General features: G+C 42.6%; 1 protein-coding gene across 1 annotated transcript; it reads left to right on the top strand.

Annotated features, from left to right (window-relative positions):
* Positions 1-2,878: 2,878 nt before the first annotated feature.
* Positions 2,879-16,446, top strand: LOC145414845 (tubulin alpha-1A chain-like). Its single transcript, XM_080284266.1, has 9 exons — positions 2,879-3,018; positions 4,742-4,964; positions 5,352-5,524; positions 6,973-7,101; positions 7,816-8,015; positions 8,846-9,020; positions 10,606-10,758; positions 15,279-15,442; positions 16,141-16,446. The coding sequence occupies exons 1-9, from the start codon at positions 3,016-3,018 to the stop codon at positions 16,271-16,273; spliced, it is 1,353 nt and encodes a 450-aa protein (XP_080140392.1). The 5' UTR covers positions 2,879-3,015; the 3' UTR covers positions 16,274-16,446.
* Positions 16,447-18,162: the final 1,716 nt, after the last annotated feature.

Raw genomic sequence — 18,162 nt, 5'->3', positions numbered from 1 at the left:
GGTCCCTGTTTGAGTCATTGGCTGGGCCTTTAGTCTCTGGGTTCTGTCCACACGCTCTTTTCTTTTTCGATGATCTTCATAATCCTTTACCATGTATGATTATGGAAACTGTCTCTAGTTCTCCCTCCCTATTTCTGCTGACGTTTTGAATCTGATGACGACCTCGGCTTCTCTTCCTGATACTTCTGTGGCTCTTCCTACTGTTTCCAAAGCTCAACTCACCTCTACTGTTTCATCCTGCATAACTATGCCAGTTCCCACCTCACAGTCGCTTACGTCTACAACTTTGTCCACCTGTTCATCTTCTTTAGTAGCTTTTGAACCTTATTTGCCCCAGTCCAGTTTCAGTCTCTCCAGATGCACAGCTAAATTCATCTGTTATTACTGTCCATCTTCCCTCTTTTTCATCCTTTGGTAATTAAAATTTTGCTGACTGTTCTGAGGACATTCAACTCACTGTTTCTGAACGTCCATTGTTACACCATCGACTACAGGTTCATTTCACACCTCTCCTAAAGAAAATAGCAGCCAAGATACTTTTTTTTTTTTTGCATAACTCGACATCCACACACACACACACACACACACACACACACACACACACACACACACACACACACACACACACACTGCTCGCTGGCGCAGTGGTAACATTCTCGCTTGCCATCTGGTAGACGGGAGTTCGCGCCTCGCTCAGGTTGCGAAAAGTTTCACTGACGAAGTGGGTGGTTACTGTCCCCCTTGAGCAAGGGGACGGGTGTGTGAAGGTCACAGCCTTGCCCTTAGATCGGACTATATGAGCTCTCAGCTCCCTTCCGGGAGGGTAAAAGCTGACCATCACGACCATCAAGTGATCCTGACCGACCTGGTGACACACACACACACACACACACAAAGGATTAGTTTCGATTATTTTAGTGTCAGCACACCCACTCACCCTCAGTGCACCCATGCACAACAAAGTAGGAGTTCCGAATATTTTAGATACTTGGCACACTCTTGCAAGCGCACGCGGTAAAGAGACAGTCCCCAATATTTTAGATTCCTCACACACTCACCGCACGCACAGGCAACAAAGGAACAGCCCCAGAGACAAGTTTCCTGTCATTTGAATCTGTTTTAGAGTAAGGGTGATTTTGAATAGGTGCTCATTCATCCCTATATTTCGATGGCATATTCATTATTTCATTTATGCTACCTCCAGACTATTGAATTCAGTCTGAGATAATTTTCGGTCTTAGGGAGGTTAGACAGTTTTCACAGACCCCATCGCTACCGAAGGGATCCCCAGCGATAAATACGATAGACTACAAATAATAAGAATAAGCTAATAAAATACACCATGGGACTGAAGGGGTTAGTAGCTTCAGTGCATGGCACGTTCATAAAGCTTTACACTTCGTAGCTGCAGACGATTCAGTTCAATCTAGGGGTTAGAAGAAATTTCCTTATCGAGTGTTAGAAATAAGACATTGTATGAAGGTGGGATGGGGTCATCACCCTCGACACCGGCAGCCCTCTACCCGGGAGGGGGGGGGGGTGAACGGAGCAATGTTTACAGCAGGGGGTTGTAAGCCCACTGCAGGAAGTACTTTTTTTTTTTTTTTTTATCTGACCAACTTTTTAGGCCACGAGCAATGGTTAATGAATATCAGAACATGTTTTACGGCTCTTGATGCAGCACTTCCAATATAGATTTTTAAAAATAAACATGTATAATACACAAAATGTGCCACCTTCAAACTCTCCCCTGAATCTCGAAATCTAGAGAAGCATATTTTAAAACTGTCTTACTAGTGACGTAATGCCTTCACAATGTGATGACCATTGTTAATAAGCTAAAAGTGAATTGTTACATGTTCTAAGTAATTACAATACTTTCAAAATGAAAATAATTAGCCTAATGTTAAGTTTTATTCACTTTCTGAATGATCAAATATATAAAAAATATTTCCTTCATAATAATAATAATGAGCATCTTATCTGAGGGAGGATTTTCTAGGAGCGACGTGGTTCCTCTTGAGTAGTCTCTTCCATGTGTCTTTAATGTACAGTAGTTTGAGGTCACGTCCTTTAAAATCGCGCGAATTGCGAACAGTCCATCACCTTTTTCTGTATAAGGAAGAATTTTTAAGTAGTTATTGCTACCGTAAGATTATTTTATTCAGTTAAGGAGTGATATGTCGAGGTGAAAATGTTGAAGTCAAACTCACGTGTGTGTGACATCATCTCTGAATCGTCGTATTCATTTAAAATAGGATGTATAAATAAGACAGGATAAAATATACTTGTTTATCCATCCATCTTCATCTGTAATTCTGTTTATATTAACCGATAAGTCAACGATTCTCTCTCTCTCTCTCTCTCTCTCTCTCTCTCCCGGACATCCCCATGACTGTCTCTTCCGCCCCTGCCATTCTCCCCAGACTTGGCAGATCTTCGAGTGAAGGGATGAGGGAGGGAACTAGGGGTAAGGGAGGGAGTGATGGAGGGGGTTGGGGAGAGAGTGAGGGAGGGAGGTTGAGGGGTGAGATAGGGAGTGAGGGTTAGAGGTGAGGGAAGGGGGTTAGGGTGATGAAGAGGGTGAGGAACAAGAGAGGAATGAGAGCTGAGGGAGTGAATGAGGAGTGATGGAATTGGCAATAGTGAGGATGAGGAGTGGGGGAGGGGAGTGAAGGAGGGTATGGGGGTGAGGGATGAAGGAAAGAATGAGAATGAAGGAGGAGGGTGCGAGGTGAGGATGGGTAGTAAGGGAAGGGGTGAGGGTGGGGTTTGAGGGAGTGAGTGAGAGAAGGTGACAGGTGCGGGAGTCAGAGTCAAGGGGTAGGGGAGAGGGTGTGGGAGTGAGGGAGGGGGTGGGGCAAGGTGGAAGCAGGGCCAAAGGGGGTGGCACTCTAAGTCTGGCACCAGTGTCAAGCCGGCAGCAGGCACCCTCACCTAGCCAGCACGCCGCTCTCACTATCTCACGTTTTTCACTTTCTCAGTTAAGGAAAAGGAAACCGCAACTCAGGCAAAATGGTGAGTCGAAAAACTTGGTGTCTTTCTTATTTTCTTCGTATCAGCTGCGTTTTTATACTCTCTCTCTCTCTCTCTCTCTCTCTCTCATGATTTTAGGTGCAGTAGTTTGATCCTTTAATGTGTCGTTGCTACCTAATCTAACCTAACTTCATCTGCATGACCATTATCTAGGTAGAGTTTATTTAGCTTAACACAATTAACCAAGCCACGTTATCATAACCTAACCTAACCAAACTTCATCAGACTTAACCTAACCTAACCTAACCTGACCTCTCTTACGCTACCTGTCCTAACCTAACATACAGATGTCCTAGCATGCGGTACCCAATCAAAAGTAACCTAACTTAACCCAAGCAGACTTATCGTAACCTAATCTCACCCACTTAAGCTACCTTTTTTTCACCCAAAGCAATAACGACTGCTGTAGCAAGAAGGTAACTGAGAGTCAGACTTAATATATACATTTAATCTCTCATCTTTGCCTTCTTTTTATCTTTCCTTTTCCCTTTCCCTCAGTTACTCTCTGTTTCCCTTCCACCTCCTCTTGTCCTCTTGTCTCTCACTTCCCCCCCCACCCACCCGCCGGTCTCTCTCTCTCTCTCTCTCTCTCTCTCTCTCTCTCTCTCTCTCTCTCTCTCTCTCTCTCTCTCCTCGTGACGTCACACACCAAGAATACCTCCTCACGTGGTAGCCCAAGACGTCTTTCTTCCCCCCCCCACCTCTCTCTCTCTCTCTCTCTCTCTCTCTCTCTGCGTAATCCTTCTGGCTCTCCTGCGTCTTAATCTTATGTGGCTCAGGGGTTTAAAATGTTCTTAGTTTTACGAATTGAAGAAGAAATAAGGAAGAGAGGGAGGAGGAGACGACGAGGGAGAGGAAAGTGATAGAGGAAGGACAAAGAAATAACTGAAGAGAAAGAGCACAGAGAAGGAAGAGTGGAGTGATGAAACGGGGAGGGAAGAAAGAGAGGGAAATGAAGGGAAAACGTTGGGAAATAGGAATAGTAAAGAAGAAAGCAGAGTAAACAATGGAGAAAGAGAAAGAAGAGGAATAAGGACTAAAAAATCACAAAAAGATGAGAAGTAAAGGAAAGAATAAAATAAGAGGAAGAGAAGAGAGAATTGTATGTTGCGAGAGCTGTGGGCCGGGTGTGTCGACGGAAGGAGCAGACGTTACTGAACTGGGACAAAAATATAGCAGGTGTCCTTTTTTAGCAAGGCTTATCTCACAGGATTCAGCATCATCTATCTGTCCATCAATTTGCCCATCTCTCTCTCTCTCTCTCTCTCTCTCTCTCTCTCTCTCTCTCTCTCTCTCTAATCCATGTGTGTGTGTACAGAGAGAGAGAGAGAGAGGGATTATGCCCCATGGAGAGGAGAGGACAGTCATTACTATTTCCCTAATTTATATTTAGATTTCACTCACCCTTCTCGGAATTTCCTCCATTACCTCCCACTTTCCATATTTTTTCCTTCTGTTCCTCCTTTCTCTCCTTTCATCATTTTTATTTTCGTTTCCACTTAACCTCCCTTCATTATCTTTATTCGCTCTTCCTCCTCACCCTTCATCCACAATTTTTAAATCTCTCTCTCTCTCTCTCTCTCTCTCTCTCTCTCTCTCTCTCTCTCTCTCTCTCTCACACACACACACACACACACACACACACACACACACACACACACACACACCATTTGTTTCACTATTTCACATCCCCATTTTCCAACAGCGCGAGTGCATCAGCGTCCACGTGGGTCAGGCTGGTGTGCAGATCGGCAACGCGTGCTGGGAACTGTACTGCCTGGAACATGGAATCCAGCCGGACGGTTCCATGCCCTCAGACAAGATCGCTGGCCACCACGATGACTCCTTCAGCACCTTCTTCAGCGAGTCTGGCTCTGGAAATCACGTACCCAGGGCCGTGTTCGTTGACTTGGAGCCTACAGTAATCGGTAGGTGAATGTATGAATGAGGCAGATGGGGTGGGAGTTTATTCGAGATGGATGGTTGAAATATGGAGCCTGTGTAGCATGGATGGAAGAATGGTTAGAAGGATCAACTGGCTAACCGATGAATTGATGAATGGATGGATGCATGACCGGATGATTAATGGATTATTTTATTATTGCAAAATATGTACCTCTGTACATATGTACCTCTGGTCATAGTAGTACTAGTAGTAGTAGTTGTTGTTGTTATTGTTGTTTATTTTTGTTGTTGTTGCTGTTATTGTTGTAGTGGTGGTGGTGGTGGTGGTGGTAGTAGCAACAGTCGCTCAATCCACTCTGCACCCTAGCAATGCTAGTAGGCGAAATATTTTCAATACTCCTTCTATTCAGACGAGGTACGCACAGGCACCTACCGCAAGCTGTTCCACCCAGAGCAGCTGCTGACAGGCAAAGAGGATGCGGCCAACAACTACGCGAGGGGTCACTACACCATCGGCAAGGAGTTGATCGACATCACCATGGAGAGGGTTAGGAAGCTGGCCGATCAGTGTTCAGGATTACAGGTGAGGCTGGGGGTTGGGGATCACAGGAGGATGAGGAGGAATGGATTGGTTTGAAAGAGGGATGGATGGGTTGCTGTTATTTTTGTTGCCTAATCCCAGTTTTCCTGGTCGAGCAGACAGGACTGGATGGATGGAATTGATAAAGGGAAGAACGGAAAGAAGGACTGAGGGATGGGAATATAAATTTGAAACGGGGGTGAGGCTAGATGAAAGGCTAGCTTTAAGGAAGATGGGGGGGGGGCTGAGGGAGGGATAATAGAATTAGTGTTGAAGCATGGTAGGTGGAAAGGATGGACAGGTAAGACTAAGGGAAAGACAGAAGAATAGGCTACTAGATGAAAGGATGTGACGAGGGAAGGATGGGGCTGAGGAACAATGGAAGGTAGGTGGAGCAGAGGGACGTGGACGAATGGGGTTGAGAATGGGACTGAAGGAAGGACAGAGATTTGTCACATTCATTTCTGTGTTTGCATCATTTACTTCTTTCATGATTCGCTCATTCACCGCATTTACTCACTGTCACCACGCCTCATTTTTGCTTTCAGTTCATATTCATAAAGAACCCACAATCCTTCTTCTTCAGTTATTCTGTAATCTGTATGTTTTCAAGAATGAAGTTAGTTAAAATCTAACTGGCATAATGTCCTCTTTGTTATCTTATGACAACTGTTGATTGTGTCAAAGTTTTAGAATTCAAGTGATGCCTTGCTTTTGCTATGAACTTCTTATTTTAACTGAAAATCCTTTCAACAGACACGGAAATCCTGAGGTAAAGATGTTTTCTAATTCTAAGATTTTTCATGGTTGCCAGGCGCACCAATCTAACAAACCCTAACCCACGTCAGGGCCGGATCTAGCACTTTGTAAAAAGGTGGGGGGGGGGGAAGGTCTGATTCCCAGCAGAACTATCACCCAATGCATTCAAGCCATCAAAAAATCTAAAGGCCTTATTAATTCACTTGTTTTAATCATAGGAGTAACATAATATAGACGAATGCAAGGGCAATAAGATAATATGGCACATATTTTACTAAATAACATTGTTCTTTTATTACAAGTAGTGCCTGCACGCCATCCCAGTGCTGTGACTTGACCTCGACAGAACTGTAATCTGAGTTCAACAGAACCTTGACATTAGCCAAACTAAGTCTCTGACCTACATGAAGATACTAAGCTTTAATACGCAGCATACGACCTCCAGTCTTTTAAGTGCAATTTGTCAGGGAACTCTCTTTGAACGAATCTTGATTTTGGCACGCAGCTTTACGGTTATCTGCAACAAACAAACTTTTGTAGCCTTGCAATAACCCCCCCCCCTCCTTTTGTTTATAAAAATTTCATGTGATTTCTGGATCCCATGAAAAATGTTAATAGTGAAAATCACTTCAAATGTTTCTAAGCCAGAATTCCCTAATGTTACCATCACTCCCTCTTTCTCTCTTCTTCAGGGCTTCCTCATCTTCCACTCATTCGGTGGCGGTACTGGGTCCGGGTTCACGTCCCTGCTGATGGAGCGACTCTCACTCGACTACGGCAAGAAAAGCAAGCTGGAGTTTGCCATCTATCCCGCCCCTCAGGTAAGAGCAACAAGGGGGGAGGCATGTGGATGTACAGTAGGGGTCAATAGTTCTTTTACGTTGTCTCGAAACTCTCAAAACCCAAAGAGGTACAAACGGTAGCTCCTTAAAGTCCAACCAGATAGTCCTATAGTTTCTCTACAGCCCATGGAAGCCGTCAAATTCCATAGAAATTGGAAAGTTGTTCTTTTAAAATTTCTTGCAAATGTGTCAAAATCATAAGAGATATAGAAGTATAGTCAGTTTGAATAGTTTCTTTCCACTGTCTTAAAACAGTATCAGTAATAAATGAAATCTTGGTCAGTTCATCAGTTATGATCAAGCTGGTTGGACTGTCGAATATGTAAAGAAGTTGTTGGGCTACTAGACTATATGTAGTTTGAAGTTTGTTTTGACACTGAGATTTGGCGATCTCACCGCCCAGCATCTGATGTGCAAGCAGCCTTTTAATTCCTTCAACACAAAAGAGAGACGAAACTGAAACTTCCCTTCCGTGTAATTAGGATTCTGAAAGAGATCAAAGGGAGGTGCTTTAGATTTCCCAACTACCGTATATGATTTAGACCATGGGGAACAGACTGATGATGATGATGATGATATTGTAATGATAATGATGATTACGTCTGTTCTCTACATTCTTTTTAACGTATACTTTCCTTCCTTCCCACTCTTCCAGCTCAACCCTCATACACTCTTTCACTTTCTTCCTTTCAGGTTGCTACGGCGGTGGTTGAGCCTTACAACTCGATCCTGACGACCCACACCACCCTGGAACACTCTGACTGTGCGTTTATGGTGGACAACGAGGCCATCTATGACATCTGCCGCAGGAACCTTGACATCGAGAGACCCACCTACACAAACCTGAACCGTCTCATTGGCCAGATTGTATCCTCTATTACCGCTTCTCTTAGGTTAGTGGGTGGCGGTGGAGTGGATGGCTGTTGGTTGTGGAGTCCTTTGGCTTGGAAGTGGTCGGCGTGGAGTGTATATAAGTGGACTGCAAGGTTATGGGGTGTACGTTGGTGGAATGCATGACTGTAGAGTGGATGAGAGTGGAGTGCATGGTTGTGGAGTGAATTTGAGTGGGGTGTTTGGCTGTGGAGTGTATGGGAGCGGAGTGCATCGATGTGGTGTGTTTGGGAGTGGGTTGCATGGTTGTGGAGTGGATGGGAGTGGAGTGCATGGATATGGAGTGGATGGGAGTGGGGTGCATGGTTGCAGAGTGAATGGAAGTGGAGTGCATGGTTGTGGAGTGGGTGGGAATTGAGTGCATCGATGTGGAGTGGATGAGAGTGGCATACGTGGAGGAATTTGGACATTATGAAAGACCCACTTACATAAACTTGAATCATCTAATTGAACAAAGTGTATCCTCTTTTACTGCTTCTCTCAGATTAGAGGATAAGAATGAGGTGGGATGTGGATTAGAGTGGAGTGAATAATTCTGTAATGGGTTTAGACGTAGGCGATGGATAATGCTTCGGTGAATGAATAATGAAAATTCGAATATTGTATGGATGGCTTTGGAGTGTCTGGTTTTGGTGTGGATGGCTCTGATTTTGGAGTGCTTGGGTGTCAGTGGAATAAGTGTTGTGTGGAGTGAATAGTTGGGGATGCGGTGTGGAGGTGGAGGGTGAAAAACTGTCCTGTTCTGCATCATCTCTCATGAATATACTTTTTTTTTCTCTCTCTCTCTTGTTTTCTCATCCATCTCCACCTATCTCCATCTTTCTGCCTCCAGGTTTGATGGCGCCCTTAACGTTGACCTGACGGAGTTCCAGACCAACCTGGTGCCTTACCCTCGCATCCATTTCCCCTTGGTGACCTACGCCCCTGTGGTTTCCTCAGCTAAGGCCAACCACGAGCAGCTGTCAGTCGCCGAGATCACCAGTGCCTGCTTCGAACCCGCCAACCAGGTGAGGGCGGGGAGGACGCGGAATAGAGGAGACTGAATGCAATGAAGATAGGAAAACAGGAGATGGAGAACTAGGGATAGGGACGAATGGGTTAGCACTGGGTTTTAATGGAATGAAGACAAGGCAACCGTGACAGGGATGGAGGAAGTGAGATGAGGATAAAACAACTGAGGCAGGGGATGCGGGACAAGGAATGAGGATAAGACCTGAGATACTGGACAGAGGACAAGGGATGAAGATAGGACAGCTGAGACAGGGGAGGGAGGACAATGGTAGAAAAAAGAGGGTGTTGGCGTGATACAGAATAGGATGGAATGAGATGGTGATAGGAAATGTAGGACAGGGTAGAGAAAGGTGTGTGTGTGTGTGTGTGTGTGTGTGTGTGTGTGTGTGTGTGTGTGTGTGTGTGTGTGTGTGTGTGTGTGTGTGTGTGTGTGTGTGTGTGTGTGTGTGTGTGTGTGTGTGTGTGTGTGTGTGTGAAGTGAAGGTATGAGGGGATGTATTGGTTGATGTGCTTGTAGATTATAGAGGAGAGAGAACTTGGCATGGAATAGGGATGGGTATAAAATAGAAGTGTGTGTGTGTGTGTGTGTGTGTGTGTGTGTGTGTGTGTGTGAGAGAGAGAGAGAGAGAGAGAGAGAGAGGATGTGATGAGGAGGATAGAGATAGAGAAGGGTGTGTCTGTAGACTGAGGTGGGATAGGACTGACTGGGAAGTTGAAGAGACGGACGTCATTGGAGAGAAAGGAGGAAAATGAGTTAGTTAAGGAAAGGAGATTATTTTCCCTAGAATGGGACGGGATGAAATAAAACCTAGAATAAGTTAATTGGCAATATGTGAGAAGACTGGCTTGGTATAGTGGAGAACGAGGAGGTAAATACAGACTGAGATGGAATGGAGGAGAGACAGGGAAGTGACAAGTGGAAGAGGGGACGCAATATGCATTATACATAGTCGGATAAGATGCTGTGTACTAGAAAAAAAATGCCACACCCCGCTCAACCACATTTCACCCTGCCACACTTAACACACATCCCACACCTCATACTGCCACACTTCACAAATAAACCACACACTGCCACACCTCACACAAGCCACAAACCACACACTACCACACCTCACACCACCTCTTTTGCACTGCCACACCTCCATTCCTTGTACCCTCCCTCCATACACAGAAGCTCCCTACCAGTACACCTCACACACACACACACACACACACACACACACACACACACACACACACACACACACACACACACACACACACACACACACACACACACACACACACACACAAACCACATACTAGCACACCACACAGTGACACCACATTACCACACCTCCCTCTGGTCTGGGACTTTTTTAACACCCTGTACCTGGCGACCGAAATGGCATGAAGTTTTGTGGTATGAAAAAAAGAAAATTATCTCCACTCTGTATCATGATTGTTGTTTACGTCAACGCCTCAGTTACCTTCACCTTTGTTTTGAAGTGTTGTGTGATTAATGATTCAGACATACCCTATCAGTTTTTACTCTCTCTCTCTCTCTCTTTCTCATCTCTCCGTCTCTCTCCTCCCCAGATGGTGAAATGCGACCCCCGCCACGGCAAATATATGGCGTGCTGCTTGCTGTACAGAGGCGATGTGGTGCCCAAGGATGTCAACTGTGCTATAGCCACCATCAAGACCAAGAGGACCATACAGTTTGTGGATTGGTGCCCCACGGGATTCAAGGTGGGCCAAAAATAGATAGATAGATATAGATTGATAAGTGAACAGATAGATGGATAAATAAACAGATAGGCAGATAGATAGATTCAGTATATAGATAGACAGATAAATAGTTAGACATGGAGAGAGAGAGAGAGAGAGAAAGAGAGAGAGAGATCGGATTTCGAACAGATTTTAGAGGTTAGTATGTTAAGATTAAAAAAACTGAACTAGGAGGACGTAGAAAAAGATACTGTAGATGGATAAAAAGGAGATTCAACGATAGGCAAAGCAAAGGCAGATGAATAGAGAGTAATCAAGAAAACATGAAAGAGAAGAAAGGGTAATTATAGAAGATTAAAGAAGAGTAATTGGATGCTTCTGATTTTGATTTCTCATTTTAAATGGCCCGTTTATAGTTGCGTTCATGCATTTTACTCTGAGAACTTTTTTCATTATATTCTTGTGATATCCAGACGATTTCATTCAGCTTCTGAGTGACTTTTCAAACTAGATAGGTTTGATGGAGCGTTCAGTACACTCGTTCTTGCAAGAGTTTTTTAAGAAATTGAAAGACGTGACGAGAGGTAGCAAAAACACACTACATAATACGTCATCAGTAAAGGCTAAGGAAGGAGAAATAAAAAGGATTGATAGCTGTTAGGATTAAGGAAGGAATAAGGAAATTAGAGAGAATGAGGCCAGAAATGAATGGGAAAAGAAAAATGAATAATGAGGGATGGATGTGAAAGTTGAATAAATGAGAGGCGCCAGTTATTCACGTCCACCTATTTACTTGCATTAATCAGTTCTTTATGTCTACTGGGCAATCAATAATTTTACACTTTCATTTATGATTCAGCTGGAGGACGTCATTTAGCTTTTCTTACCACTGTTACACAATTCCCTTCAGTAGTTTAGTTGAGTTGTCAAGTAGTGACGTGGAGAAAGAAGGCTATATCCAACCCCTCTATGTGTTATTCTCGGTATTGTCAGGGGACTTTATTCATTTCAAGAAAGACCTCAAGGAGCGACAGAGCTATCGAAAGCGTATCTAACCCCTGCTGTTCGAAATGTCTTTCATATCCCATAGTGAATAAATCGTCTGGAGACAGCCGAAATAAACTAGAGAATACGTTATTGGATTAGGAAGGAATTTACAAGAAAAAAAGGATAGGAAGAGCTTGAAATGTTAAGAAGAAATAAAGAAAATGAGAGAGAATGCGTCTAAAAATGACTGCCAAGAGGAAAAGTACATAGTAAGAAAGATGTGAACGATGACGAGACAAAAACATTCACTTCCTCCTGTTCTTCAGTCCTTTACCTCCTTCGGTCATTCATTATTTTTCGGGCTTTCATTAATCACTCAGGTAAAAGAATGGGAGCTATCCCCCTCTCAGGTAAACCCAGAATGCCCATAGATCACTGGTTATCTCTGCATCTCATACCCACAACCATCTTCCATCAACCAGTCACCAAGCCCTTGAGGTTTAGCCCTTTCTGTGTAGTGGCGTGCTTTTCATTGTACTCTGGCTACCACAAGACGATATTATTCGAGATATGAGTTCGAGATAGTAGTAGTAGTAGTAATAGTAACAACAGTAGTAGTGGTATTGGTAACAGTAGCAGTGTTAATAAAAGTAATATTAATAAAAATAGAAATAAAAAAATAAAGGAGTGATAAATGTAGTAGCATATGGTTGGTAGCCACGGTCGTTAGCGTGTTTGGGGCCAGCGGATTGCTTTATGAAGGTAACTGTTAACCTTCACATTATAACTCCACATGGTGCGTGGTATTATGAAGGCTGGTGTTGATCTTCACAATATAACGTCCAGATGGTTGGAGGTTATCTTACTGAAAAAAAAAAAAAAGTAGTTACAGCAGCAGCAGCAATGGTAGTACTCGTAGTCGTAGTAGTAGTAGTAGTAGTAGCAGCCGTCATCGTCGTCATAGGCATAATGACAGTCGTCGTCGTCGTCGTCGTCGTAGTAGTAGTAGTAGTTGTTGTTGTTGCCCCAGGCTCATTTGAAACGTGAACCAGGTGGACTATAGAATTCATCTGCCATTCTTCTGCAGCCCTTCCTCCTCATTTCGAGGAACAGAGAGGGAACTTAGGGACGTTTGTCAAACTGGGCAATGGAGTCATTGGTGTCGTCACATGAAGGCACCTCCTCTGATAGTGAAGGGGTTAACTAAGGCTCTAACACCTCCAGTTTGACAAGTCACCAGGAAACTGAATATAACTGTCTGGGGAGAGCAAAGAATAAATATAAAGGATGTCAATATACTGAAGGAGTTAAACATTCGTCTATCCTTTTACCCAACAAAGGTTAAAAAAACTGCCATTTACTTTGCACTGATTAGTCCATTAAGTTCAAGGGCGTATTTTTATCTTCTCTGTCTGGAGCCCGGCGACTTTGCATAGCTTCGAAGAGATCCTCGAGCTGAAGGTGTTTTAATTCGTCATCTCTTTTTTTTTCTCCCATCCATTTTTGTTTATATTTCCATCCTGTTAATCTGCGCTGTATCCACTGTCTGTTTAGTGAGTGTATCTGTCTTTCCAGCTCAGTCTCTTAAACATCTACCATTCTTTCTTACACCTCTTTCTCTTCTGCTTTGTTTTGTCTCTTGAATGTTCTTTTTTACACCTGTTCTTCATCCTCTATCTCGTTGTGTCCCCATCTTAGATCCCCCTGTTGCCAGGCGATATATCCAAGGAGCTTATCTAGACTGGTGGTAACAAAAAAGTCCACTCGACCTTATTGTGGCACAGCTGCTGCAGTCCTTCACTCCACTCCAGTGCCCCTTCCGCCATTGCATTTTTAGCCTTTTTCAAATCAAATGAGTTTCTTCTATTCATCACAGCCTGCCCTCTAGCATTATATTCTTTAGCTTTATTGCAGTTTTTTATTCTTTATCGTGCCTCCTTACATCATATTCTCATCAGAAAGAACGGAGCTTGGATGTGCAAAAAAGAGAGTTCAAAACGTTTTCCCTTTTATACATACCGGCGGTTGTAATGCATATAAAAATTGTTACAGCAAACCATATACTAAAAAATTTCATCAACAAGGGCAAATCCATATGATTAGCAGTTTTCAAACATTATTATTATTATTTTTTTTTCAGTCAGTAATTCTGTATAGGTTACCGGTACTTACTGCAGAAATGAGAGGCGGCTTGGGCTCCTTGGACTCCACCTCCCTGGATCTGCTGCTGATCTGTCTTAGTTCCGATATTCCATATTGTTATCTGGACTCAACAGCTGTCCTTTCCATCCCATTCCATTTTCCAGTATACCCATTACTTTTCATGTAGGCTCTTCTGTAATTTTTCATTCCACCACAGTCCTTATCTTGGCTTGCTTGAGGTATATCCTTCAGTACCAAGCCATATTACAACAAATAAGCGTCCACCTTAATTCAGCTCTTCTTCAGCTCCAGTTCCTCATCCATTACTATATTCAGCACATGTATTTTTGCGCCATCCTGGTTCTGTTGCAATAATCATTCCATTCCACATCTTTATCCTTGTATATATATATATATATATATATATATATATATATATATATATATATATATATGCATATCCCTTTCATGATCATTCTATTTTCTTTCCACGCAATCTTTTTCATTTGTATTATCATTTTCTCTGGTTGCTTTTTCAACATATGTTTTTATTTTTCATCTGGTTGAATTATAAGCCTTCATTCCATCTCAGAACTTCTTCCTGCGTATAACTCTTTGCTTTTTCTGCTTTTAATGTCGTTCCTCTTTTGCATAGTTGCAATTTTTAATTCATTTCAACGTTTCTCTGCCTTTTTTTACATCCCAAGCCATTTCTTCTCCCTCTTGACATACTCCATTTTCTCAGCTGAGCATCAACCACAATGTTCTGCCTTTTCGTTTCCAGGCTATCGTTCCATTGTACTAGGTCATTATTCCTCAGGGTAGCGTCCGGGAATGACTTGATTCATGTGCACTGCAAGATCTGTATGCTTTCAAATACCTCCTTCATGCTCGTTGTATCTTCCATTCTAGCATGTGTCATCCTTGAAACACATACCCATTCTTTTTCTCCCGCGCAGAGCACTATTACCATCAATCCTTCCCCTCCCTCAGGTAGGTATTGACTACCAGGGCTACCAGTGGTGCCGAAGGGTGACCTGGCAAATATGAATCTTGGAACTATTCTTCAGTTCAGTCTAAACCTCCTTTTAATATGCCGTTATTCCCTATCTTTGCAAAACTGTAGTAATTTTATTCACAACCTTCATCCAGCACTTACTCTTTTATCGCAATATTACTGACTTATAGTCTTAATAAATTACGGTTTTGTTTTTCATTCCAAGCTACTGCTGTCTTCTTTACTTTCCAAACTTTTATCTAGCACATACTCTTCCACCTAATAGTACTGGCACAGAGTTATCGTCAACTATTTAATCACCAGCAGTCTTTTTTGCATCCCAAGCGACGTTTTCCTCACTAATCCGTCTCTCAGATCCAAACTTCTTTCACCACCGGCCATTCCCTCCCCTCAGGTGGGCATCAACTACCAGGCCCCCACGGTGGTGCCCGGGGGTGACCTGGCCAAGGTGTGCCGGGCGGTCTGTATGCTCTCCAACACCACAGCCATCGGGGAGGCCTGGGCGCGTCTCGACCACAAGTTCGACCTTATGTACGCCAAGAGGGCCTTCGTCCACTGGTACGTAATTAATCACTGCACTCCCATGGCGACTTTTTAATTTCTTTCTCGTTATGTCAGTAAATTCTCTTAAATTTAAAGGAAACCTCTTGCAGTGTAGAAAGTAATGAATGTTGTGTACAGATAAACACTCTGTATACCCAACCACGCCATGTTAAAAAAGTCTCCCAAATGGTTGAATGAAATCTTCTGGTAAAAACAAGAATAAAGTCAAAAGAACGCCGTTATACTGAAGCTGTTTGCCCCAAAACAAAGATGACTTTAAAATTTACTGTTGCCATTCTCAAACCATTTTATTTGGATCTGGATAGATTCTTCGAAATCAGTGGGTTAAATATATTCTGCCATAACCTCGTCAACAAGCGAGATCTTGTGTAAGTTAAATAAAATCGTCTGGAAGCTGCACGAATACATCAGTAAAATACGCCAGTTAACAAAAGTGGTTAACCTGTTGAAGAAAAAGATGTACACCGTCCTAGTTCAATATACTATATTCTATCTATTTCCAAAGCCCTTTTTGACAAAGTCATTTCTCTTTATGATCTTTCTTGCTTTCCACTTCCCGTATGATGTTCTCTTTCTGCATCTCTTCCTGGTGTACTTTTAATTTCATTCATTTCTCTCTGTTGTTCCTTGCTAGTTCGTTTTAGGGTTTTTTCTGTAATTCTCATTTTTTATTTATTTTCTGTCTATTCAAGGTACGTGGGTGAGGGTATGGAGGAGGGTGAGTTCTCGGAGGCTCGCGAGGACTTGGCCGCCCTGGAGAAGGACTACGAGGAAGTGGGGCTGGACTCTTCGGACGAGGTGGAGGAGGAGCCTGAGGAGTTCTGAAGAGGACCCCGTGATGTGCATTTCTGGACGGGGGAAAATAAATTGATATGAAACGACTTGGAGTGTCTTACCTTCATGATTTTGTCAGAGCTCATTATCATAATCCCCACTGCCGTCGTTGTCGTCGTCGTCATTGATTTTTAATTGTTGTTGTTGTTGTTGTTGTTATTATTTTTATTATCATTGTTACTGTTGTTGTCTTCGTCATCATCATCAGCATTATCCGCCATCAATCATTAACCATGTTCCCCACTGTCACATTAGATAGGATGATGTTTTGCTCTTTTTCATTTCATAAATAATAAAAAAAAAATCATTTCATGTCACCTCCATTCCGTGCTTTTACCCTCATTGTTTCACACCCCATGCTGTGTTTTTGAAAGCTGCGAGGCAGTTTGAATCACAGTTAGTGATGCAAAACATAAAGAAGCCCCCAGCGCAATACCAGCGTCCTACATGTTGCGTCTGAAACATTGGGTCAAATGGATGAATCTTTGACCTTGCCTGTAACTCTGACCTTTTTCGTCCATTGTAATCACCGGTTTGCCTGATGGTCCTCAGACATTGTTCCAGATCTGGTATAATTCAATCCAATATATATATATATATATATATATATATATATATATATATATATATATATATATATATATATGTATGTATGTATGTATGTTGTTACGGAACAGAGAAAGATAACGTACACTTTAAGTGAGAATGCTAAAAATCACTACTGTCCCGTAAAGTTCCAGGTTCAAAACAAAAGAGTTAGGTAAAATTACAAGTTAAAGTTTAATGCTCAAACTAACAACAAAACATTCAGGACTCATAAGGATAATGTAATGGCAAAAACAGGTTAAATATATGGTTAACTGCAATAGCCTCTATTAACACGAAATTAGCAAGAATAAATTTATCTAAGTCAGCCCTGATAAAATGAGATACCAGATAATACTCAGTGAATGCCAGATAAATTATTACAGATACAAACTATTATCAAAAATGACTGACAAAGAACCCTACATAAATTACAATTTCACTAGGCCTACAAATTAAACTTATGCTATACAGTACAAGAACAAAATGCAACAACAGTTATACTCAAATTACACACAGCTGCTAGATGGTTGGAGATTTCTTGAGCACTCACAATAATAATATCTGTACAGGGGAGGACAGAGATGTGAACAAAATGAGGAGCAGATCTAAGTGGCAATGATGCAGAGACTGAGCTCATTATATAGGGGCCAGCAGAGCCTGATACAACTTGTAATGAGGACGCGCAAATGAAGCCATGGGGACATAGAGTTCACAATCCCGCTCTAAGCAACAGAGAGAACGACTTACTCTACTATAACGGTAGAAGGGGGGAACTGAGGCAGAACACGCTCGTGATCAAACATGCAGCATACTGAGCGTTAAAATTACACAAAGGATGATGAAATCATAGGCTATGTAACACCTCCCCACAAAGAAAAAAGAAATTTACAAAGGAAATTTCTTATTACTCTAAAACAATCTGTACATGGCATTACAGAACATGCAAATGTCATTCCTAATAGTACAAAACATGAGATCTCCCTAGCACGTTCAGTCATAGGTACTTGCCAGTATCCCTTTAACAAATCAAACCTACTTATGTACCTAGCCTTTCCGATCTTGTCTATGCAATCTTCCACACGAGGGAGAGGGTAAGTGTCTGTTTTGGTTATCTGATTAACACGTCTGTAGTCAATGCAAAGCCGCTGTGACCCACCTGGCTTAGGGACCAGAGTGACAGGAGAACTCCACTCGCTCTGACAGGGCTCAATCATCTTGTGGTCCAACAGGTAGCCAAGCTCCTTCTGGATGAGAGGAACTTTCACTGGGTTCACACGGTAAGGAGGCAATTT

Source organism: Coenobita brevimanus, chromosome 101 (genome assembly GCF_032717465.1).
Source record: "Coenobita brevimanus isolate Jiangsu-jjx chromosome 101, ASM3271746v2, whole genome shotgun sequence".
NCBI lineage: Eukaryota > Metazoa > Arthropoda > Malacostraca > Decapoda > Coenobitidae > Coenobita > Coenobita brevimanus.
Note: the sequence above shows the minus strand (reverse complement) of the source record. Positions and strands in the feature narration are given on the sequence as shown.

What these genes read in the sequence shown, in the direction of transcription:
- LOC145414845 (XM_080284266.1), top strand. An exon ending in CTTGGAGCCTACAGTAATCG is followed by an intron (nt 4,965 to 5,351) that starts GTAGGTGAATGT and finishes CCTTCTATTCAG; the next exon opens with ACGAGGTACGCACAGGCACC. An exon ending in GCTTCGAACCCGCCAACCAG is followed by an intron (nt 9,021 to 10,605) that starts GTGAGGGCGGGG and finishes TCTCCTCCCCAG; the next exon opens with ATGGTGAAATGCGACCCCCG.